The 26984-nt window shown below is 42.3% G+C and overlaps 1 protein-coding gene across 2 annotated transcripts in view; it reads left to right on the top strand.

Moving 5' to 3' along the window:
• The window catches only part of ADGRA1 (adhesion G protein-coupled receptor A1), a 738392-nt gene that overhangs the window by 420200 nt on the left and 291208 nt on the right, over positions 1-26984 (top strand). For both annotated transcript variants that reach the window (XM_066601012.1, XM_066601013.1), the window contains 2 exons: positions 6833-7040; positions 7623-7831. In XM_066601012.1, coding sequence (XP_066457109.1) covers positions 6833-7040; positions 7623-7831 — 417 coding nt within the window. The remainder of the gene's footprint in view (positions 1-6832; positions 7041-7622; positions 7832-26984) is intronic.

The following is a 26984-nucleotide window of genomic DNA, read 5'->3' as shown; positions in this document are numbered from 1 at the left end:
CTAGCGGGGTGTCACAGGGTTCATTACTAGGCCCCATTCTGTTCAATATATTTATCAATGACCTGATAGAAGGACTGCACAGTAAAATATCAATATTTGCAGATGATACAAAATTATAGAAGGTAATTAATACAAAGTTGGACAATATGCGGCTACAAACACCCCTAGATAAGCTGGGGGCTTGGGCAGAAAAATGGCAAATGAAGTTCAGTATTGATAAATATAAGGTTATGCACCTGGGCAGGAGAAACAGATGTCACCAATATATACTAAATAGAGTACTGCTAGGGAAAAGTGCTTTGGAAAAAGACCTGGGGTTACTAGTGGACTGTAGACTTGACTGGAGCCATCAATGCCAGTCAGCCGCTGCAAAAACACATAAAGTTTTGGAGTGCAAAAGAGCTACGAGGGACAAGAACATTATTCTTCCACTATATAAGGCACTTGTCAGGCCTTACATGGAATGCTGTGTACAGTTCTACGTTCATATGGGAAAAACAAGCAACGGGCAAACACGAACATGACCCAAGGACACGGGTTAAGGAAACTGACCCTATGCTGAAGAGAAGATGGTGAGGTCCTACTTAACAGCGGAGCGATCGCCTCGATAAAGGCTGCCCCATGCTGGAACCTCGGCCTTGGCTCTCCTAGAATAGGTGGTACACTGAACCAGGACAAGTACAGACAAACCAAATGCAAACCAAAAGTGGTAACTGACAGATGAACACACTCACTACTTAAACCTCGCACACTAAAGTCGATGGTAAAGCTGAATATAAAAGCGAGGGATTCATTTGTATATTGGCCAATGAACTTAAGCCACAAGGCCGCGATCAAGGCTCCTCATGTCTTGTGGTCCCTACCCTAGCAAGACACAAAAGAGACAGCACAGGACACAAAACACCCAGCAAGTTGCAAGCTGACGAGACAACTACACACACAGCAAGCTGCAAGCTGACATGACACAAACACAGGCAGACAAGCCTGAGGAACTACAGCTTTCTCTTGCAGAGGGGCTGGGGTATATATCTACCCCCAAACCCAGGGGATTGGCTGACCAGAACAACCACACCCAGCCAGCTCAATTAACCCCTACCTGTGAAGGTGTACTCCTGGAAGCCTGAAATACAACACCAGAGTCCTGCAGCACAATCTGACAGTACAGTTCTGGACACCACTGCTCAGGAAAAACATTGCAGTGCTTGAGGATGTTCAAAGAAGGGCAACTAAATTAGTAAACGGAATGAGAGGACTGCAATACTCAGAGAGGCTATTAAAATTGGAATTATTCACCCTGGAAAAAAGACGGTTAAGGGATGACCAAAAAACTATGTATAAATGCATTAGGGGACAATACAAGGATCTCTCCTATGATCTGTTTATACCCAGGACGGCGACAGTAATGAGAGGGCATCCGCTACATCTAGAGAAAAGAAGGTTCCATCACCAACACAGAGGGGGGTTCTTTACTGTAAGAGCAGTGAGACACTGGAACTCTCTTCCTGAGGACGTGGTGATGGCAAAATCCATAGAGGAGTTTAAGAGGGGACTGGACATCTTTCTAGAGTGCTATGATATTACAGGATATAGACATTAAATAACCAGCGGGGTTGTTGATCCGGGTCTTGGAGTCAGGTAGGATCTCAAACGATAATCCAGGGATTACTCTGGCTTCCATTATGGAGTCAAGAAGGAATTTTCTTCCTCCCAATGAGCTAAATTGGCTTCTGCCTCATTGGGTTTTTTTTTCCCTTCCTCTGGATCAACAAGGGGGAGTGGAAACAGGCTGAATTAGATGGACATTGTCTTTATTCAGCCTAACATACTATTCCTATGATACCAAATTGATATAGTGTTTTTGCTGTACTACTTTTAAAATATAAAATATCATTGGAAAAAATGTAATTATTTTCATCTTTTTACAGCAATAACTTTTTTATTTTTATGTCAACATAGTTGTGCGAGGGCTCGTTTTTTGTGCGACATGCTGCAGTTTTTATTAGTATCATTTTGGAGTACATATGACTTTTTGATCACTTTTCATTACATTTTATCTTGGAGACAGAGTGACAAAAAAAGCGCAATTAAGGCATAATTTATTTCATTTGTTTTTTGGTATTTAATGTTCTCCGTGCAGGGTTAATAATGCATTACTTTGTTAGATCAGACTTTTATGGACATAACGATACAAAATATGTTTTGGGGTTTTTATATTTAGATTTTTTTATTATAAATATGTCAAAAGGGTTTTTTTTTCACTTTTTTTCTTTGGGGGGGGGGGTTTACATTCTTTTTAGTTCCCATAGGGGGCATGAACTTGCGATCTTATGATCACTCCTGCAGTACAATGTAATGCCATATCTGACAGGCAATCTATCATGCCACCCCACTGGCATGACTTGATTGGCAATCTGCAATGACAGCCCTATGGCTTTCAAAAATACCCCGGCTGTCATAACAACTGAATAACACCCTGTGGTCTCATCGTGGGGTGGCCGTTCAGAATCAGAATTGATGGCAGCATTTAAAGGATTAATAGCTGCAATCAGTGGGAGTGCTGACCGGAGCTGTTGCTGGTAGGTTTCGGCTGTAAGAAACAGCTGGCAGCTGCATTGTATGGAGCGAGATCGACCCTCAATCCTCCACCATGCAATTCCTGAAGAGATTAAGGCCTCATGTCCACGGGCGGATCAGATTCCGCATGCGGATTTCCACAGCGGGAGACCTGTGGAAACCATTTGCAGAAGTTCGTGTGGATGGACTGCGGATCATCCGTGCTGAAAAAAACCTCCCAGCCTTTTCCCCACCTCCCTAATTGATTTTAACCTTCAAATCCACAGTGCATCCGCAATTGTATTTGCAGATGCATTGCCGATCGTCCGCACCTATTGACTTCTATTGAGCCCATCCACACGGAATTCACACTGAAATGGAGCATGCTGCTATTTGTTTTCCGCACCAAACGGTCTGCAAATCAAATCTGCATGCTTAAATTCAGTTGCAGATGCCAGTCCTTCCCTATGGGACATTGGGCCTAACAGGTTGTATGGCTCAATCAACATTCATTTGTTGGCTAAACAAAATCAGAAAGGTCATCTGCATAAATTCTAATGTTAGACAAACAGTGGGTATTATGTTTGGACGGGGCGTAGAAAATAGCGGCCCATATGGATGTCAAGGATACATCTTACCTAAAAGTTACTCTTGTCAGTGAAGGACAATATACATATATTTAAACAACAAACATAGGGAACATAAATGGTGTAATAGATAAATAAAAATACCCAAGTAGGAAGCACTACCTAAGCCACTGCAGCATGACTAAAAGCAGGCTGATCATCCTGATAAGGACAGCCCCACGTCTCGAACCTAAGTGATCTAGTGTATCCCTAGATAAGAATAGGGAAGGATATATAGCAGATAAAAACTATATCTCATAGCCTGGCAAAGTTAAATAAACCTCAAAGTAAAAGTATTACCATTGGTACTCAACTACAGATGACCACTGGCACACCAGACCCCTCAAGCAGGAAAGTAACAGGAACTTCCATGTAGAGGTGGGCCCAGAGTGCATACATTTCCATTATGGCCGATTAGTGGAACACCTTCCTGTTGACCAATCTGTCCATACGCCACAGGAGATATTGTAGCAAAAGAGGAACAGTAAATGCAGAGGGACTCTTGACAGAGGACTTCAAAGGGAACTTCTGCAGTGACAGGACAGAGGCACTCCTTGGTGCTCTGCACCGAATGACAGGGGGCATGCATCGAAGGTGCGATCAAGTAGACCAAGGCTCCTAAAGTTTTTAGGGCTTGGCTCTAACCAGATCTTCTGCATCTTTGAAATTATTTGCCTGTTGACCATGCATATTTAACCTCCTCTACTGCTGGTTCGCTCATAGATAACAGAAGATGTGCGGCTTCATGCCCTAAGATCAGTGGTGGAGATCAGTTCTCGTTCTCAGGTTCTGTTTGTTGCGCAGCGCGTAGAAACAGCACACGTTGAGGATACATCTCACCAAGACGCTACTCTTATCAATAAGGGGCAAATATGGAGAACCCAAAAGGGGTTAGAAAACAATAAGTGTGAACACCATCCCTAGTCAAGTTTGGTGTGGTAGACTCTTCCTAAATGTGGGGCGATTGTCCTATTAGGGACATCCCTGTATCTCAAACCTAGGCGGTGTTAGGGAAATTTATACAGAGCTAGGAAAAAGTTAATAAGCTCCACAGTAAAAGTATCACCACTTGTACTTGGATGCAGATGACCACTGCTACACCAGACACCTCAGGCAGGAAAATAACCAGCACCCGTGTAGAGGCGGGCCCAGAATAAAGTGACTTCAATTATGGCTAATAGGCAGGCTAGGGGAAACACCTCCCTATAGGCCAATCAGTCCACAGAAGATATTGTAGCGGGATAGAGAAGAAGGGAACTTAAACACTGAGGGAATCCTGACTGACAACACTTAAGCCTTATTCACACAACCGTATTTACGGAGGTATTTTGCTTAAAAAAAATCACCCAAAAATTGCGACCATGTGAAGCATTGGATTCCAATTCATTCATTCAGATGAACCATTTTTGGCCATATAAAAAAATCATGACGGGAAAAATAACACATCGGTGCCCTTTTCTGTTGTCCATTTTATATGCCGCCTAAATGGATAGGTCTTGTCTAGAGATGAGCGAACGTACTCGTTTAGGGCAATTACTCGATCAAGCATCACTTTTTCCGAGTAACTGCCTAATCGAGCGAAAAGATTTGGGGGGCGCCGGGGGTGAGCGGGGGGGAGGGGGTTGCAGAGGGGAGGGGGGGAGAGAGAGAGCTCCCCTCTGTTCCCCACTGCTACACCCTGCTCCACCACGCTGCCCCCCGGCGCCCCCCGAATCTTTTTACCCGAGTAGGCAGTTACTCGAAAAAAGCGATGCTCACTTGAGTAATTGCCCTAAACGAGTACGTTCACTCATCTCTAGTCTTGTCCTATCTTTTGCCGAAATATGCAGGAAGCTCCCACATACTTCTATGGAAGCACGAAAAAAGGAGGGAGTTTCTCAGCATACAACGCTGGGAAAAGAAGATGGCTGTCCCTATTTAAGCATTAGCAGTTATTCTGAGGACTTCTGCCGATCGCTTGTTTTCCTTGGTGCAGCATATTTGCACACACAGCTGTGTTTTTTACTATTCTCTTTGCGTGTGCAAATTGCGCCCATTTGTGAGCGCAAAAATCAAAATGGCCAATTCGTCTCATTTGTCCAAAATATTCTCTTTCCTTGCGCAAATGCGCAGGAAAATAGAACATGCTACGTATTTTTTGCGCTATCAAAATGCGCACACCAAATACCCGAATAGATGTGAACTAACCCTTTGAAATCAATGGGTTCTATTCACTGCATATTCGCTCGCGTGAATCTGGCCTAAGGGAACTTTTGTAGTTACAGCAAAGAAATGCTCGGTGCCAAATGACAAGGGTCATCCTATGGGCCATGACTCCCATTGCGATGCCACCCTGACACCCCTCTAGTGCGGCGCGACAAGCGGTGTATCATTTTTCTACTAGCGTTGCATTAAAAATATGCTGAAAGTCACACGATTCGAAAAAAAGAAAAAGCAACAAAAATATCAACGGTTGCCAAATTGCTAAAAGCTGCCTATAACAACGTGTCAGATGCAGCAATGAAGCCGTAATAGACGCCTGCGCTTTGATGATCTACATTTACCCATAACTGTAACAAGTACCTGATATTATTTAGCAGACCCATAAAACTGACTGTAGACACAATAAGCCGGAGAAAGGGAATGCAGAAGGCGTAAAAACAAAAAAATACAAGAAAAACCGCGGCATAATATAATCATGTATGCATGTAAATGTCTACTCCGGCACCTAAGGGAAATCTCCTTGAAATGGAATCTGTAAACTTGGTAATTATACATAATAGCAGAACACAGTGGATAATAAAAATGAGTGGAGTGCTCAGAACGGGGAGGTTCTAATGTGCTTTTCCCTATGTTTTTCACTAATTCCCTTATTCATGAGCGTCTTTGTGTTTCTGGGCTTTGAATTGTTTTTTAAAGGTCTACCTCTGGTGACGTTGGCTTCTTCTATGGGGGAATAACAAGGGATTAACTCCTTAGCAGCCAGGAAGTTTACAACTTCATCCCTGGAAGCTCTTCCCTTCCAGCTTCAATCCGGCAGATACAAAGTATCCAAGGATCAAGCTGTGTCTAAGTGTTTCTTGCTTGGAGCCGCTTGCACTTTGTCACTGTCTCGGGGCAAGATCTTGTTATTAAATCATTCTATCTGGAGGAGCGTAATGCATGAACGGTGTTGGAGCAATGTTGCATATCATGAGTCTGTCTTCACACCGCATTATCCCGTTTCCAAAATGATTCCTGCATTCCCTTTAAAGCTTTGCTTTGGTAGCAAGGGCTTTAATATAAGTTGTCTGATTCTGTATTAAGTGAAGGAGAAAACCTGGTAGAGGTTGTCTCTTTAAATCAGATCTGCAGTGTTGATGGACCCTCTAGCAGGCATGGTAAGAACCATTCTCACCTCTGCAGCAGGGAGCTTGACCATACAGACTTACACATGCAATGGAAATGCTTTCCCTGTTAATATGCACTCTACCAGTCTTATTTCCATGGTTACAGCTCCCGCTTGTATGGTTGCTTCCATTCTGCAGGAAAAAAATAGGAAGCGATCACATATTCTTAGTGCTGTAGTTTAAAATCTAATGAAAGCAGCCCTGTTGTGACTTGCATTTTCAATTTTTTCTTTTTTTTTTCTCCCTCCTGCTCCCTCTCTCTCTCTCTCTCTCTCTGATGTACAGAACACTGTAGCCATCGCTTCCATTCATTTGCCACAGTCTGCCTTTGCACAGTCTCCTTCATTGCAATCTGTTGATAACTCCAGTTGCAAGCTACAGCTTATTGTCTTTCGGAATGGAAAACTCTTTCCGATCGCTGGGAACACATCCTATCTTGCAGATCAGGGAAAACGTCGGACGGTTGCTACACCAGCTGTCCTTTCTAAAATAGGTAAGTTGCTGCTCATTTTTTCCATTTTTTTATACTGTTGCCTGATGTGTGAATTTTACAGATGGTGAACGAGTCGTTCCTACAATCTGGGCAAGTTTAGAGACTGGAAGATGAATTTAGAATTTGCTTTCAGCACCATGGACAGGAAGCTTAGGAGCCTAATGGAATATTACACTGCATTAATGAGGAAAGTTATTGCAGTACATATGAATGGTAGTACCTTTGCTTCTTGCATATTAATGCCCATTCATGCAGTTCGACTAGGTGTAGGAGAAGAGTCAGCCTCTTGCTGGATTATGCTGCAGACAGAGCAAAAGGGTTCTGTTCAACATCAATGGACTAGGATGGGATTCCGAATGGTTACATAAGACGTAGAGTTGGTTTAGGATAACCGGAGGTGAGCACAAAGTTGACGGCGTGACAATTAAAAGTGCAATTAATTGGTATAAAACTTTTCAGCCTTGTAGAGATGTTGCAGCCACTTCAGGTTAGGATCCTTATAGTAACGTCTAAAATGTTTAAGAATGGTCGGTGATCCCTTTCCACTTCCAATCCATCTATTGTTTTGTGATTTCCTTGCAGATGGGTACGATTTTGGAAACCTCAGTCATCCATTGACCATAGCCCTGAGACACTTTACAAGTGGTATCAACCCTATTGCTGCCTTTTGGGATTTTGACCTTCTTGATGGACATGGGGGCTGGTGCGGAGAAGGTTGCCACATAATTACCTCGACTGCCAATATAACCACCATTCAGTGCACTCACTTCGGTAACTTTGCCGTGCTAATGGTGAGTACTTTAAGCAGTGACAGGCGGAACAGAAAAACAGCCAAATAATCCAATAATTGTTCAGTGAACCGCAAGGAAATCGTTCTTTTTCAATTTGCATTTGATTCCCTGCCTAAAAGTTAAGAGGTGGTGAATGATCAAGCTTGACCGGGGCGACTTGGGCTCCCCTGGTGCACTGGAAGGTCTAGACGTGAATTACTACTTTGCATGGCTTTTGTGATGTGAATGGATTTACAGCTGGCCTTTCCAACAAGAGCTAGAGTTGAGGATTGATTGATTAACATCTGGCAGTTCTACATTGCAGGACTGCACCCGAGATGGTTGTCTGCTTTGTTCCTGTCTTGCACTGTGTTGATCATACTAATTAGTTGCAGGGATACCGCAATGTTGAATCATTTAATAAATGGTAGAAGGATAGAATTTAAGTCCACTCGGAAGATAAGATGTTCTTGCTCAACGGATCTGCATAGACTCGATAGCCATAAGTGCCTTGAAAAATACATTTATCTTGTCTAATGGAAACATTTGCTCAGAGCTGACTGTGTGGATGGGGTTCATTGCAGTCTTTTACTAGCTCTCCATAGAAAAGTTATCCCACCGGGGGTTATTAGGAAAACATTTAACTTAATAATAAGCAAATCCGAGCCGCCACGATCCTCTTATTATTTTAGCGTTCCGTTTATGATGCCGATAGGAATTTTAATAAGAGCGGTTGTGGTTTTCTTGGATGGAGCCTAGTAATTAGCAATAATGCAGTAATGCAATGTGTTAGAGGCTTGTTGTGCATCGGCTGTTTAGATTAAGTTAATGTCGCTTTTTTATGCATTTGGAAAGGACAAGCACAGACGACAGTGAGATTGTGAAGACGTGTGCAGAGAATTCCAAGCTGCTGCAGTCACATAGAGCACAGACGTCAGCCAATCATCACAGGGGGCTGTGACCGAAGCTTGGGACTATATCCATGTGATTATTGCTGTCTACTTTATGAGAAACCAAATTGATTCTCGCTTTACTAGATGGTCGTCCATGAAAAAAGATGTACGTTGGACTTAGTATGATGCACTCTTGCAGCATTCATGCCCCATGTAATGTTAGTTGCATTGAAGTCATGGCTTACCAGCTGCTGTAGTAGACTTGGAATGATAGCCTTTTGCTTCTAGGCTTATGGTCATATGCAACCCCAATATTCGTTTCCCTTGAGTAAGAAGATCTAATAGGTTGACATCGGTGTTGACCGTCATTTACGTGGCTTGCGGTCTGCAATTTTTTTCCATAGAGTTCAGGATATTATGGTGTCCGGTTGGATTGCACACATGGCTAATTTACATAGTTTTCAGCTGGCTCAGTGGAGCCTGTCTGTCTGTGAATATGATGACATACTGAGACTACTAAGCAGGATACTGATGAAGCAGAATGTGTTGTAGCATTTGGATGTGGCTGTAGGGAGTCTTACATGCGGTTCATTATGTCATAGAATTATCTTCCGTTTTAATCTTTGGCGTAGCGTCACATCGGGCAAACTGATATTTTAAATGCATTGCGTATAGGGTTTTATGCGCAGAATCGGCATTGCTGACAATATGGCCGGCTTCGTATGTAGAGTAAATGAACAGTACACAGCGGAGTTTGCTGCAGAAATTCCACTGCATTAAAAACATAAGTCATGTTTCCAAAAAGTTCTTGACATGGTGCGGAAAATTTCATCAAAAATCTGTGGAGTTTTTGAAAAACACTGCGGATTCTGAATCCACAGCATGCCTATTTATGATACGGATTTCAAGCCTTGATATACAAGCGTTAAAATCCACAACAGATCTGCTAAAAATCCGCACTATTGTTCAGTTTTTGGTCACTGCAGTTTCTCTTGGTGGAAACAGCCAATGTGAAGGCGGCCCAAGAGTCACCATGGACAATCTTAAGCCGTTAAGAACCAAGCACTATAAATTTACGCCACTTGGTCCTAGGCTTTAATGCTGGACAATAGTAATGTAGCAGGAGCAGGTGACGTCCTCAGGTGTCAGTGACAGCCAAGGAACCAGAGGAGAAGTGGTTTTTAACTACTTCTGCCTTCTCTCTTGCAGGCTACATACAAATAGTGCTCAATCAGCATTATGTAGTGAATAGAGAAAGTGTCACTTCTGTCAGGAGTGTAGCTAAAGGCTCACAGGCCTGGGTTCAAAAGTTTATCTTGGGGCCTCCCCAACTTCTCTTAAGCCCTTAATGCAGAGGCGTAGCATAAAGCTCCTAGGCCCCAATGCCAAACCTGTAACAGGGCCCCCAACCATAATGTTTTATTCATAGTACTGGGCTTCCTATATGGAGAAGAGAGGCCTTATGGGCCCTCTAAGGCACCTGGGCCTGGGTGCAACTGCATTCCCTGCATCCCCTATAGTTACACCAGCGCTTCCACTATTTGAACCAGCGATCACGTGACCTATGGATGCCCCAGTTACAGTGGAAAAGTGTGAAATTAAAAAAAAAACACAATGTGAATGACCCCAGAAGTCTTAGCTAACATCACGGGGGACATAGATGTTAAAAAAAAAAAAGATTTTTTTCTACAAAATACTATCCTTGGATTGGAGGGGGGTGGGGTATATTACCTGCAGTTGTTCTTTTCTGCCATCCCTCCAATCCACTGGTTCTGAGTCCTTTTTTAAGCCACCCAAGTTGGCCAACTCAATTTTCAAACTATCAAATCCCCCCCCCCTCCTCCCAGTTCATTGGTAGTTTTAGACTACTAATGCACTATGTCTGCTCTCTGATTGGTCAGAGCTTCTTGTGTGATCGGCATTGGCCAATCAAAGAGCGTTGCATAGTGTGCCTTAGGTAGTTAGCAAATTGCTGCAGCCATCTTGGGTGACAGATCACAGGAGATGCAGAGAAGAATTACTATAGGTAACATACCCCCCTACGGGACATAAGTTTGTCCTGAAATCAGAGGATTGCTTTAAATCTCATTCTGAGCTTATGGATCCAGTGGGCAGTCTTCCGGGTGACTGACAGCTATCTCTGAATGACTGTGCATACAGAAGGAGCTGTCAATCACTGATAGGACCGCCCGCTGGACCTCTGGGTCCAGAATGAGCAGTGATTAAAATGAATAAAATGCAAGCAATACGCAATCATTTCCCATTAAACGATATATCCCTCTATCCCGGTCATCCTGCTCTATAGTATGTCTCTAGATCCGGCGGTATTTCTGTAAATAGCTGCAAGATTGTTGACCTGAGATTCATAGTTTGTGACAAAGCCAACCATATAGCCAAATTATATTAAATGACTAATTATTATTGATCAATGAAATTTATCTTTAAAAAGCTCCCACTTCTGTCAGATACCAGATACTAATTACACAATGACATTAATCACATATTTTCCTGGACTGGAATATTGATGACCTATCCTTAGTATAGGCAATCAATTTTGTATTATTGGGAGTCTGACCAACACCCTTGCAGTTAGTTGTTAGAAGAGGCCATAGTGCTGCAGTGAGCCCTGCGGCCTCTTCCTTAGCCTGTGATGTTACATTAATTCATCGTATGGCCTTTATGTAACTCAGTCCTTTTCAAGTGAGTGGGATTGAGCTTACCGCCTGCTACGAAATGTACGGCCCTGCGCCTTATATACAATTAACAGGCCACAGCACTTGCCAAAGCGCCACAGCCTCTTCAAAAAGCTGGGGTGGTGGGAGTTGGATCCCCACTGATCTGATTTTGATGAGCTATCCTAAGGATAGATCATCCATTTCTAAGTTCCAGAACAATTTTCTTTAATTTACTGAGAAAAAAAAATTACAATTGAACATCAAAAAATCTAACAGAAAAAGGTAATAGGACAAAAAAAAAAAGAAAGAAAGAAAGTGCTCTGTGCCTCCAAAGAGACACGAGCGACCGGTTACTGATAATGCTTGCTAAGTAAACCTTAAAGGGATTTTCCAAGATTGCACTACTAATGACCTGTCCTCAGGATAGTAGTTGATTGGGGGGACCCAGTGCTCAAAATCCCCACCAACCAGCTGATTGAAGTGAGAGCGGCATTCAGCTGAACATCACTGTCACTTCAGTCCATACCAGGTACAGCGCCATACATTGTATAACAACTGTGCCTTGTCTTACAGCTCAACCCCATTCACTTGAATGGGACTGAGATGCTCTGGGGCCATGTGACCAATGAACGTGACATTACAGGCCTGAGAAGAAGCCGCGGCGCCAGAGGCGTAACTTGAAGCTCCTGGGCCCCGATGCAAAACTTGTAACAGGGCCCCCAACTATAATGCTTTATTCATAGTACTGAGCTCCCTATATGGAGAAGAAAGGCCTTATGGGCCCCTCGAGACTCCTTGGGCCCGGATGCAACCGCATCCCCTGCATCCTCTATAGTTACGCCCCTGCGCGGCGCTCACCCAAGGGCCACGGCCTCTTCATTCAGCTGATGGGCAGGGATCCTGGGTGGTGGACTCCACTGGTTAACTGTTGATGACCTATCCTGAAGATAGGTCATCCATAGTGTAGTCCCGAAAATCCCCTTTAAATAAAAAACAAAAAATATAGGAAAAATTAAAGGTGAAGTCCTAATGTTCTCCTATGAGGACCATTTTACAGTTTAGATTTAGAAGGAATATACATAAAACGTTAAATATCTTAATAAGTACACTGCATGACTTATGTTATAATGATCCTGAAATACATTATATGTTTTACTTCAGAGTTGCATTCATAGTTCTGCTGGTCAGTGTTGGAAAAAGTCAACGAGGATGTTGATGCACAGACTTCCAACTCCTTAGCTGAGTCAGGCCTCATACACAATGCAGAGTCATGTACACAGAGTCTCTATGGAATATTACTTTTATGTAGTACAGCGCTCATTGTGACATTGTATGATGTTGCTGTACATAGATATTTTCTCCTAGAGGCAATGATGGAATGCCTCAGTAATATGGTGCCAAATTACATGAGCCGGTATACATGAATCCTCAGGGGCTAATCATGCTGCTGTATGTTGCCTGTGTTTTACTTATGGAATACGGAAGTGCCTCCTGGTCTCTTGACCCAAACACTGAGCATCATAGGACGGTATGGCTGGGACACAGTCAGGCTGGGACACAATTCTGTATTCTATAGGTAAAACAGAGGCAAGATACAGCAGTGGGGTTAGCCCTTCAGGCCATGTTCATACAGTGGAATTTGCAACATATTTGCATAGATCCCATGCAGATTCTGCATCAAATCCACAGTAAATTCACATCCCATGGGACATCCACCCTGTAGTTTATGTGACATGGATAATCAATGGGACTAATCTGTATGTGGATCCACGGCATGTGAAAATGCAATGTCTCGCAGACCCAATATAAATATGCCCTTAGGGCTCAGTCACACGAGCAGAGATCCATGCGTATTTCCACATGGACGAACATCCGCACCTGCCAAAGAAAGAACTTATGGGTGGCAATGGACGTGGTCATGCGGATCTTCGCCCGCACGTGGTGCATTTTTTTCCCACAAGGAAATACGTGTGGATTGTCACTCGTGTGACTGAACCATTAGACTTTCTAACATAAGATTACTGCACTGTAAATGGTGTAAGGGAAAAGATTCCTAGACGCAAATTACTAGAGAAAGTTAAGTTCTGTGCAAATATTTAGCAAGCATTATTTCTAGCAGAATTAGAAATGTAGCTTTGGACTATAATGCAGGCTATAACTATGAATCAGTAATTCTATGTATTTACAATTTACAAAAAATTTGAGTTTCAAATATTTTATTAAAGGGGTTATGCAGGAAGCACCTGCCGGGATACACTGGGGTCAGAGCGGAAGCACTGCTCCGACCACTGTGTAGGGGTCAGCACTTGTAATTGCAGGCGTAGCTCCCGCTGATCTCAATGAGAGCTGCACCTCCAATTATGATTGCCCGCCGTTACACAGGGGTCGGAGCAGGGGTCTGGCGCCATTTGGATAACCCCTTTAAGGAATTTTAATAGAACAATACAGGCTATAAAACCAATCTAATCAGTATACAGTTAAAGGGGTTGTCCCGCGGCAGCAAGTGGGTCTATACACTTCTGTATGGCCATAATAATGCACTTTGTAATGTACATTGTGCATTAATTATGAGCCATACAGAAGTTATAAAAAGTTTTTTACTTACCTGCTCTGTTGCTAGCGTCCTCGTTCCCATGGAGCCGACTAATTTTCGCCCTCCGATGGCCAAATTAGCTGCGCTTGCGCAGTCCGGGTCTTCTGCTCTCTTCAATGGAGCCGCTCGTGCAGAATGCTGGCTCCGTGTAGCTCCGCCCCGTCACGTGCCGATTCCAGCCAATCAGGAGGCTGGAATCGGCAATGGACGGCACAGAAGAGCTGCGGTCCACGGAGGGAGCAGACCCCGGCGGCCATCTTCAGCAGGTAAGTATGAAGACGCCGGACCGCCGGGATTCAGGTAAGCGCTGAGCGGTTTGTTTTTTTATCCCCTGCATCGGGGTTGTCTCGCGCCGAACGGGGGGGGGGGGGGGGGGGGGTTAAAAAAAAAAAAACCCGTTTCGGCGCGGGACAACCCCTTTAACACAGAAAACATGTAGCACAGGAAATGACCACAAAGTAAGTGTTACACCAACAAATCATACAGGTAAGCAGAAAGGAAAAGGTAAACAAACACTTTAAAATACTCCTTGTAGAAAACTTTCAATTGTCAAACAACTTTCCCGGGGTTTTCCACTTATCCACAATTCATGATCCTCACTGATCAGTTTATCGTCCAGCCCGCTATCAGTGCAGTGGACCAGTCGTCATAATTGGTGGTCAGGGATAGAAGTGTGATAGCTGATTTCACTCATGTTGAAATCAATGGGAGTGAAGCCATCTATTACACTTCCAACCCTCATCATCGATGTGGATGTCCAGCCCCGGTGGTCAGGGCCCGAAGTGTAATAGGCAGCTTCAATGGGATTGAAGCTGTCTATTACATTTCCAGTCCTGACCACCTATGACCACGTCTGGTCTGCTATGCTGATAGCGAGCCGGAGAATCATCTGAGAATAGGTCATTAATAGTAAAAAGTGAGAAATCCCTTTTAAGTTCTTCTTGTGAGCAACCAACCAGTTACACTACGGATCCATTCATCTTTATAAGGAGACCATTGTCTCAACTAATATGCAGAGTGATGCCAAGTGTAATATTCAGTGATACATTTGACATGAGAAATGTAATGGTTAAGTGGTTTATATAAAATGCAGAACAACTATATATGAGGAGCCAGAACTAATTTCAAGAACATACATCTAATGCCAAGTCTTAGGTCAAAAAACCTTATTGCGTGCCAAGTCTAATATTCATTGGGATATCTTCTTTACTGAGCTCTATCTCATACCATGTCTTAACCATGTGTAATGCCAAGTCTAATATTCATTGGGATATCTTCTTTACCGAGCTTTATCTCATACCAAGTCTATACCATGTGTAATGCCAAGTCTAATATTCATTGGGATATCTTCTTTACCGAGCTTTATCTCATACCAAGTCTTAACCATGTGTAATGCCAAGTCTAATATTCATTGGGATATCTTCTTTACCGAGCTTTATCTCATACCAAGTCTATACCATGTGTAATGCCAAGTCTAATATTCATTGGGATATCTTCTTTACCGAGCTTTATCTCATACCAAGTCTTAACCATGTGTAATGCCAAGTCTAATATTGATAGCCATATGTTGTACTATACCAAATCCAATATGTAGATTCATAGATTGGTGCAAAATACAATGTTTGCATCTATACTTAGTAGAGTAACATGCCTAAGCTGTGATGAATGAAGTTAATGTTTATCGGCTGTCCATGATGTGCTCCAAGTCGAATCCTTATTTTGGATGCCATCTCAATACTCAACACATTCAAACCTGAGCTATCTGTTAAGAACCTATTATTCTATATCTGAGTGCATTGCCAGTGTGCCGTGCCTTAGGGCCATTAATCTATAAATGTACTTTTACGTCCTAAATTATAGTTTTACACTCAGGTCATAGCTTTAAAGGTGTTGCCCCACAAAAAGAATGTATCTCGTTCACCGATACAGGATAACTACCTGATTGGCAGAGTTACAACCACTGCAAGCCCCAGCAATCACAAGAATGGGGGTCCTGAGTGTCTATTAATGGATAGAGGGGTGGTTACTACCACTCCATTCATTTCAGTGGTATGGCTGTAGATAGCCAATTTGCTTGAACTCAACTATTTTTGGCAGTCCTGTAAAAATAAATGGAGTGATAATGTGCACATGTGACCACTGTTCTGTAAAGTTGGAGAAAGTTGGGAGCCAAGTTCTCATATTCATAGTGGTCTTAGTGGTTCAACCCTCAGCAATCAGATACTTATCCCCTATTCTGTGGATAGGGCATACATTATTTCCACAGGGTACCAAAGAAATGCCCATAGCAGCAAGTAGCAAGCTTCAAGTGCTCTTAAAATAGTATTGGCTTTAGTCGAACCTTTGGTGCCCATTATAGTGTCAGAACCTGAGCTTACCTGTGGATGTTCTTGTACACTAGAGGGCCAATCCTGACATGATACATAATAATGATTGTAAATGTATTTGCTCCATTAAAAGCTCTCTGGCAGCTAAACTATCCTATCCAAAGTAATTGGACACCTGAGCAATAATCAAAAGTAGTATTTATTTACATAGTAGAGCCTCCTTTGGCCCTAATAACATTGGATACTCTCTGTGACATACTTACTTTCTGCTAACGTCTGATACGCTTCAGCTGGTATTTCCCTCCATTCATCCTGCAAACATCTGGCGAATTACCTAAAAAAAAAATGGATACTGTTCATATTTCCTGACTCTGTGTTCCAGTTCATCCCAAAATGTTCAGTAGGGTTCAGGTCAGGACTCTGTGCAGCTAGTCCAATCATGGAATGTCCATATCCTCAATCCAATGTCAAACAGTGTTGGATTTATGACAATGTACATTGTCTTGTTGGAAGTATTGCCATTCCCAGAGTATTGCCACATTGTCGACAGCACATTATTGTCTAGGATTTCAAGGTAAACCTCCATGTTCATGGTTCTTGCCACTACAGCCAACATACAATATTCTTCCATTGCTTAAATGTCCAATTACGACGCTCCTTCCACCATTGTAGATGAGCTGATGCATCTTTGAGAGAACTCATTAGACATTTGCAGGATGAGTGGAGGGATATACCAGCTGAAGTGTATCAAACCTTTGCACAAAGTATGCCACAGAAGATATCCAATGTTATTAGGGCCAAAAAAGGCTCCAGTAAGTAAAATATGTAAATAAATACCATTTGATTCTTGTTTAGCTGTACAATTAATTTTGGTAGGATAAAGTTAGTCAAATGGTGGATAGAGTTTTGTTTGCGATGGGTTCGACAACTCTAGTTTCTCCTGGTGTTATGACTTCAATTCACCCTATTATAATTTGAATTCTTACCAAAATAGAGATGATAGGATTTATTCGCCAGGTTCGAGCTTCACGGTGATTCATAATTATTTACATTGGATTCACTCCACCATAGAGATGTTAAGATGATTCATGTTTTAGAAAAAATCGATGGAGAGGAGAATTCTTTTTTTTTTTTTAAGTCCACATCTCTACTTATCAACCATGTCCTTCTATTCTTGTCCTAAAGTACTGACATAATACATCTACCCCGATCTTTACATTTTTTCGTAATCACATCACACAGAGCTCGGCCAGCTAAGTTCAGTGTAGTAGAAGGACCAAGTTGGCTATAAGCTAATGATGTAACTTGTGAACAGAAATCATATATGGGGAAAAAGATTGAAGTCAGACAGTAAAACAGCAAAGAAAATGCTTTTTGGCCTTACTGTGCCTTTGAGTCCTGGATAAGTGCCCAGTCTGACCCCCATGAAGTATCTGCTTGTTTTTTTTTATACTCTCTTACCCATTATTGCTGTTCTGCGTTATTTGTTTGTTGGCTTTATCAGTTAATTTCGATGAATGGAAGTTATAAAACAAAATGAAATGAAGCTTTATAGCCTGTGCAGAAACACTAGTTTAACTATGAAACTCAATAGAAGAATAGCAAACAACTAATGCCTGCATTCCAAGTTAGGTGCTTATCATGTCATAAATGAGGAAGCTCCATTAAATTTAATTATCATGTATTAAGTTAGGAATATGTTCATTAAATCTATGCGGTATACTTTTATATTAAAATAATAGATGGACCTCCGAGGTTATTTCATTGAAATACCAGAAACCGTGTCATTAAAAATTTTACTAGATGACCATTTGAACCCATCTAGATTGAACTCTCAGAAAGCACCGCTGTGACCCTATAGTACAGCGTGCTCTTCTGCAGTGCATTGATCCTATGGTACATCTCCAACCATTCTTCACAGTACAGTATACTTTGTAGAGATGAAGAGCTATTATAATAGCTTTGGTGCTATTATGTACTCTTGCGTTGTCATAAAGGTCTTGCTTTGGGTCACAGGAGCTTTTTTGATCCAGGACTTAAATTCAAGGTGGTTTTCCCCAAAGCTTATTCCGTGATTACTCCAAAGTGTGTGACTGGAAAAAGTACTTGTACTGTATAATGTTATGGGTGTTTGGCAACTGGACAGCAGAACTGGTAACTAGTAGGATAAGAGGTCTTTAAACATAGCAGACATCAGATTGAAATAGAAAAAAAGGAGAAGTGATATCAGCTCACCGCCTGTTATATCCACAATCAGCCTGGGGAGGTTCCGCGAATGTAGAGAGAAGGAGAGAAGAAAGAAAATGCTGGGCTGGTTCCCAGGTGATAAACGTATCACACTGGAAGGTTTACCCAGCTTTGGTTAAAACATAGAAAATGTATTGATACATTGGTAAAAGGCTTGGGTGGCACGTCCGTGTGGCACAAGAGCACCACGCCTAGCATGGGAGCAGGGTGACGTTCACATTAAATGCAAGTATCATACACCAAGCAATGCAGGACACTGAGCGCCACTCCAGGCAGGTGGAAAACCTGTCCCTTACCAAACAGGGAAGTGAGGAGTCCCTGTCTGCAAGCAGAGTGATTGTCCTAATAAGGACCGCCCCGCTGTCTTCTTTTGGGCCCTGACTATCCCTATAGGAACCCCCAGAGAGATGGACTGACACCGCAATGCAAAACAATAAGGGTAACCAAAAAGCAACAGAAACAATAAAGCAGAACTTATCTGAAATGGGAGCTATTACCCAGGTAAGAAGCGCCAACCTACTCAAACCTCTTTTCTAGTGAATTGAATAACCAGCAAGGAGGAAAGGGCGGGGTATGAATATAAAGCCCTCCACACATGGGGATAGGAAGAGCAACTAGAGAACCACACCCGCAACCCTCTCCCAGAAATGACTAATAGTCTGCAGCATACAGAGAGATAGCAACAAGCAATCTCTGCACAACATGCATTAACCCTTGTCCTGCATAGCATAAGGGAAACCGGTCTGACCCTGCATCGTGGCCACAATGCCACGACGCTGCCGCGGCCACCATGCCATGATGCTGTCGTGGCCGACAAGCTGCGACATTGGGATCCACAACCTTACAAAAGCATGGCTGATGTTTTTATTGGGTTCTGTACCCTAAGCCTACATTCTACATTTTAGCTCAAGCTCCAGTAACTTTCCTATGTAAGACAGCAGAATGTTTAAAAATAGTCATGAGCTGGAAATAATTATAGAATCATAGAATGGTTGAAGGGGACCTCCAGGGTCATCTGTTTCAACTCCCTGCTCAGACAGATATTTGTCCAGCCTTTGTTTAATTACTTCCATTGAAGGAGAACTCACCACCTCCCGTGGTAACCTGTTCCACTCATTGATCACCCTCACTGTCAGAAAGTTTTTTCTAATATGTAATTTGTCTCCTCGCTTTCAGTTTCATCCCATTGCTTCTAGTCTTTCCTTGTACAAATGAGAATAGGGCTGATCCCTCTGCTCTGTGACAGCCCTTCAGATATTTGTAGACAGCTATTAAGTCTCCTCTCAGCCTTCTTTTTTGCAAGCTAAACATTCCCAGATCCTTTAACCGTTCCTCATAGGACATGATTTGCAGACCGCTCACCATCTTGATAACTCTTCTCTGAACTTGCTCCAGTTTGTCTATGTCTTTTTTAAAGCGGGGTGCCCAGAACTGGACACGGTATTCCAGATGAGGTCTGACTAAGGAAGAGTAGAGGGGAATAATGACCTAATGTGATCTAGACTCTATGCTTCTCTTAATATATCCCAGAATTGTGTTTGCTTTTTTGGCTGCTGCATCACACTGTTGACTCCTGTTTAGTCTATGATCTATTAGTATACCCAAGTCTTTTTTACATGTGCTGCTGCTTAACCCAATTCTTCCCATTCTGTATGTGTTGGTTTTTTTTTTCATTGTTCTTGTCCAGATGTAGGACTTTGCATTTCTGCTACTTAAATACCATTCCGTTAGTCGCCGCCTACTGTGCAAGCTTTTCTAGATCTTTTTGAATACTCTCTCCCTCTCTTCCCTAGTGTTAGCTATCCCTCCTAGCTTTGTATCGTTGGCAAATTTGGTCAGTTTTCCATCCATTCCCTCCTCCAGATCATTTATAATAATGTTGAACATCACTGGGCCTAGGACAGAGCCTTGTGGTACCCCACTTGATACAGTCTTCCATTTGGACGTGCAGCCATTTATGACCACTCTTTGAGTACGATCACTCAGTTGTGAATCCACCTAACAGTTGTCTTGTCAATCCCATATTTGGTCATTTTTCAATAAGTATGGTATGAGATACTTTGTCTAATGCTTTACCAAAGTCAAGATATACTATATCCACCGCATTTCCCTGATCAACCCAGTGGGTGATTCTGTCATAGAAGAAAATTAGTTTAGTCTGGCATGACTTGTTTTTGACAAACCCATGCTGGCTCTGGTTAATTACTCCATTTTAAGCCAAGTATTTGCATACATGCTGTTTAAGAATTTGTTCAAAGATCTTTCCCAGTATAGAAGTCAGGCTCACAGGCCTGTAGTTTCCTGGATCCACCTTCTTCCCTTTTTTGAAGATAGGGACAACATCTGCCCTTTTCCAATCTTCTGGGACTTCTCTTGTTCTCCAGGAATTTTCAAAGGTTATGGCAAGTGGCTCAGCAATTACCTATGCTGCTTCCTTTAGTATCCTAGGACGTAATTCATCTGGACCTTGAGACTTGAATTCATTTAAGTTAGCTAAGTGTTTCCTCACAATCTCTCTGCTTACAGATAGCCTGCATTCTTTTATTCCCCCAATACACAGGGAAGGTCAGTTGATGTTCCATCTACTTTCTGAGAGAAAACAGAAACAAAATTGGAATTTAAAAGTTCGGCCTTCTCAACATCATTGTTAACCAATTAACCATTTTCACCTTGTAAGCATCCAATAGCATCTTTGGCTTTTCTTTTGCTTTTAACATTACCCCTAAATTCCTTTTTTTGTGCTTTTGGCCTCTGTTGCAAGCATCAATTCATTATCAGCTTTAGCTTTTCTGACACTCTAATAGGTCATGACAAAGCAGAATTTTGTGTAAGAATCACAAACCAACAAGCTGTTGGGAGAAGAAAACAGGCAGACAATCAGACAGGTCAGCATTAGTGTTGCATGAACTGAAATAGTCAAACTTTGCTAGGATTTTGGCCGATTAGCCTCTTCCTCCTTTTCTTTCTCCTCCTTTTCCTTCTCCTCCTCCTTTTCTTCTTCTTCCGATTTGCCTCCTGCTTCTCATTCGCCTTCTTCTCCTTTTTCTCTTTATTCAACTTCTTCTTATTCTTCCTCTCCTTTTCTTCTTCCTTTCCTCCTTCTTCCTTCTCTTCTGCTACAGTAATGTGCACAAATTTTATGGGTATTGGTAAAGTTCAGGTTTGGTTCAAACTAATTTGGACTGAACCAATTTTTTTGCCAAAATTCAGCAAACCGGCTGAACATTGAGAAGTTCACTCATCACTAGTCAATATGAAAGTCAGGAAGTTACTATATTACTTGTCACTTAAGGGTGCTGAAATTGGAGTTATGTAAGACTACAATTTTGATTGCCTGGGCATGTATCGTGTAATGTCCATGCTCTAGTAAATCAACTCAGCATAAAGCAGAGACCAGACCAGCAATGAAATGGGCTCAAATAGGTCCACTTCATCAACAGATATTTCAACACTACATTGTTTGTGACAGTAAGAGCTAGTCAACATTATATTTAGTTTAAAACTGTAAAATTCTGATATATCATTAAGTTACGAAAGTATACCAGTCTTAAATAGCATCAATGGCAAATTTGGTCATGCTCAGAGTTGGCATTGGGGGGGGGGGGCACTTTGACATGTGCTTCACTTTTGAGGGGGGTGCCATTTGCTCTGATAGTCCGAATACCTGAAATTTGCACCTCCAATCTCACAATCAGTCCCCAAACCTATGGAAAGGCAGCTACAGTGGATCCAACTACATTCCTAGTTTATGGAGTTGGCATTGTTATTTAGGTAACTGTTTAGCCATGTTATTTGGGCTCTTTATTATATAATTTTATGCACGCTGCACTATTTTTTAATTTGCATCATCTATGGCACATCATAAAGGGGAAGGGTGTCATCAACAGAAAGTATTGCACAGGACTCCATCCAACCTAATGCCCGCCCTGGTCATCTATTATGAAGTAAAATAAAAATGTACAGATAGATCTGAGACAATAGAAAAAAAGACAGTGAATTCCAAATTACACTTAGATAAATTTGACACATTTAAGATGTCTAAAAAAAAAATTTAATTTTTGTCTACTATGAGCTATCAAGACCTGAGATGAGCAAGCGTACTCGCTAAGGTAAACTACTCGAGTGAGTAGTGCCTTATGCGAGTACCTACCCGCTCGTCTCAAAAGATACAGGGGGAGGGGCGGGAGCGGCGGGGAAGAGCGGCGAGGAACAGGGGGGAGATCTCTCTCTCACTCTCTCCCCCCTGCTCACTCCCGCAACTCACCGCTCTCCCCCGCCGGCACCCGAATCTTTAGAGACGAGCGGGCAGGTACTCGCATAAGGCACTACTCGCTCAAGTATTTGCCCTTAGCAAGTATGCTCTTTCATCTCTAATCAAGACCAAAGAGCAAACAAGCGGATCCACAGCAGCATATGGTAAAATTACTTATCCCGTCTTGTAGTGTGAGACACTTAATGCTGCTTTCAGATTGGTTAGCTCTGTCCATGTGAGCAGTGCTGGCCAATCAGTAGGGTCTTAAATAGTTTTACTCATTGTGATCATCTGGGCGATAAAATCAGATAATCCCTTCTTGATTTTTAGCAAAAGTCACCAAAATATTGTCGCTTCACTTTGAGCAGAAAGGATAGATGTGTTTGCTTAGTACTGCTGTCTTGCAGTGCTAAAGTTCTAGGTTTGAAACTGACCTTAATTGTAATTTGGGCCTGGGGCCCCGTCGTTGTGGGCAACAGTGCTAACCACTGGTCTGCTGCCGCCACCACCCCTGTTGTTCGATTTAGCCAAATTAGATAATCGGATTGGTATTCCTATTGATTTTAATGGAATTCGTAATCAGGAGTCTCAATTCACAATTATGCTTTAAAATTGAGTCGGTCATTCCCAACTTTGATTATTTCAAATTGTTCAACACTAGTCTTAGGCTACCAATGGTCAGGGAAGCACTGTGGCCATCTTGGAAGACCAAAGAGTGTTCCAGGATCTGGCAGATCCATAGCAGAATGGCTCATATAAAAGAAGGCTGGTAATATTACTCCCCTGAGTGGTCTGAGTCACTTCATGCTACTTTTGGTCAGTGCTGCCCATGTGATTAGCGATGGCCAATCAGTAGTGTCTTAGAATACCAATGCACAGTGTGCATGAGTTAGTCAATGAAGTGATGTGTCCATCTTGGAAATAGAGGTCGAGGAACCAGCAGATTCACAGCAGAATGCTGCAATCAGAGGGCAATAGATAATATTACTGTCCCCTATGGTCTGACGGTAAACTTTGTGCCCGGGAATTGAGGGTCACTTTAATAAACATGGAACAGAGTCCAAAATAATGACCATATCTGTTTCAAAAAGGATCTACCCTCTTCAAATTGGCCTTACTAGGGTCCTTCTTACCACTTTTAACCCTGGAGAGTACTGGTGACCACATTACAATGATGCAAATCTGCAACGTTTGTTAATGATTCACAAACCACTCAGATCGATTGTTCTGGCTTCTTGACTTGTGTATCTGTCATGTCATCCTCAGACTTACACTATAATTGGATGCCCCTGGGAAATTTCAGCCTTGTGACTCCTTCTCTTTCTAGAGATACTTCACGTAAATTGGATTAGCAGCCGGTAACATTTTAGTCATGCTTTCAACACAGAGGTTTATTTATGTCCACCTTAGTTATGGGTTATTCATTCTTGTTGAGCAAAAGTGAGCTGATCCTTATCAGGTAATTAGGCACGAAGCGATCGGACGGGCTTTTTTTGTACCGTAAATGTGAACTCTCTGAAAGCAAATCCACACTTGACAATTGATTTCTTCTAATGACCCATTCTGGTTCATCTACTCTACTGTTTATTTTATTGGAATGAGTAATATTTCCTTCTATGTGTTTTAATCAAGCTCCGAAATTACAATTTAGCTGGGTGTTATTATCTCCACAATTAATGGTCCCATTATGGTTGCCCTCTACTAAAATATACACAGAAGCAAAGAAAAGGTTTTTCTCATAATTACAGTAGTAATTATCCCAAGTGTAAATTTCATCTCTTTTCCGCGCCTGTGAAAGATAAATAGTGTTTATGGCTACACGAGAGACTAATAGTTTGTATATGCTAAAAGTACTGTAAAGGGTACTGTATCACATTTACAGTCAGGCAGCCAGCATGAGTTTAAATGCTGCATATCAATCTTGCAGTAGTAATGAGATACTGTATGTACCATGCAATAACTTCAGCAAGCACAAAGGAAGGAGAACACCAGGTATGCGCATTTAAGAATTGACTAGGGTCATAGCCTGATGTATAATAAGTGATCATAAAGACCATTAAAGAGGTTGTCCAGTTACTTGCATAGCACCAACTAATTCCGCAGCACTTTCAGGTAATTTATTTTTTTACCCCCCACCAAGCTGGGTACTCATTTTACCGACCTCGGAAGGATGAGTCAAACTTGAGCCGGCTACCTGAACCATGTGGGGATTGAACCTGCAACCTTCAGGTCATGAGTGAGAGCTTAGGACTGCTTTAACACTCTGCACCACACGGCTGCTTTATTTCAAAAACAGCGCCATTCATGTTGACAGGTCATGTATGAAATTACAACTCAGTCCACTTCACTTCCATGGAACTGAATTGCAACACCAGACACAATGCTTGTACTGGAATGTCGCTGTTTCTGGACAAAACCAGCCATATTTTTTCAAACTCTGGACAAACCCTTAAAGGCACTGTTACGCCTTGGTCAGATTTGGACCGCAATGACGTCATAGCATCAGCCTCAGTCCACATGATCCACATTCCCGAGCATGCTCAGTGCCATTTTGGGGCAGCATGCTGACATGAGCACTTCTCTGCTGGTATTAGGATGGATTAGTTGGCTAGGCCAATCAACACTTGTCACTCCTCATTTATTCTGGCTCCTCATCACAGAGGATAACAGTTATACTTCTAGTTTGAAGGTGATTCTGGTCAAGTTGGCTGTTCATGTCCTGTTCCACAGTCCATATAAAACTGTTGGGCTTAAAGGAGATGTCCCGAGGCAGCAAGTGGGTCTATACACTTCTGTATGGCCATAATAATGCACTTTGTAATGTACATTGTGCATTAATTATGAGCCATACAGAAGTTATCAAAAGTTTTATACTTACCTGCTCCGTTGCTGGCGTCCTCGTCTCCATGGAGCCGACTAATTTTTGGCCTCCGATGGCCAAATTAGCCGCGCTTGCGCAGTCCGGGTCTTCTGCAGTCTTCTATGGGGCTCCGTGTAGCTCCGTGTAGCTCCGCCCCGTCACGTGCCGATTCCAGCCAATCAGGAGGCTGGAATCGGCAGTGGACCGCACAGAAGAGCTGCGGTCCACGGAGGAAGAGGCCATCTTCAGCGGTGAGTAGAGAAGTCACCGGAGCGCGGGGATTAAGGTAAGCGCTCCGGTGAGCTTTCTTTACCTCCCTGCATCGGGGTTGTCTCGCGCCGAACGGGGGGGGGGTTGAAAAAAAAAAAAACCCGTTTCGGCGCGGGACAACCCCTTTAAAGTGTATTCTGGATCTTATTATATCTATCTCTTGACTATTGGCTGTGTATGTATTAGTGAAACTTCTGGCTTATTGTTTGCTTCTGTAACATATAACTTTTTGTATATGGCTGTGCATTCTTAGCAGCCATAATCCTTTTTCCCAAGTAAGGAGAGTCAGGGTTGACCAAGATTTCTGACATGGGGTTGCCTTCATCAGGGTGGATGATCCACTTTTAGGTAGGATCTCATTACATTAGAAGGTTAGGGTCAGATTACTCTTTTCCCCACTATTTGGCTTTATTATATATATTATGTTATCTGCTTTGAAATATTGTGTGTACATCCATCCTTTAGGACATTATATTACATCCGATCTGGACGAGGTGTTTTGCGTCTAGCTTGGATATAACCGGCACATTCACATAAAGTGTACAGTAATTTCTGCAATGGAAAATCCACAGCGATTTTGGCATGGATTTATATCAACATCCATATGTGTGACATGCAGATTTCAATGTGGATTTTGGTGTGGATTTGCTCTGGATTTCACCCACTCATATGAAGAGATGTAATCTGTAATCAAAATCTGAAGAATAAATTGACATTTTGTGGATTTAGAATTCATACCAAAGATCAATTTACACTGTGGATTTTTCTCGGAATGTGGATAAGATTTCTTGAAGTTCTATTAACATTGTCTGAACTCTAAAAAGGTGTAAATGTTGTGCAGCCGATTCCATTGTGGAAAATTTGCAGTATTTATACAACATGTGGACACACTCCAAGTCCCCGTTCACACTTGTTCAATACTTTCAGCGTAGATTTCCATACATTTCCATGTTGGAATCTATGCTCTTTTAACATCCCATTTATATTGATCAATGGAATCCAATTGTAAATCCACTCTGTAGTTTATACTGCATGGATTTCTCCATGCACAGATTTT

This window comes from Eleutherodactylus coqui, chromosome 4, assembly GCF_035609145.1.
Source record: "Eleutherodactylus coqui strain aEleCoq1 chromosome 4, aEleCoq1.hap1, whole genome shotgun sequence".
Taxonomy (NCBI): domain Eukaryota; kingdom Metazoa; phylum Chordata; class Amphibia; order Anura; family Eleutherodactylidae; genus Eleutherodactylus; species Eleutherodactylus coqui.
This window is presented reverse-complemented; position numbering and strand designations above follow the sequence as displayed.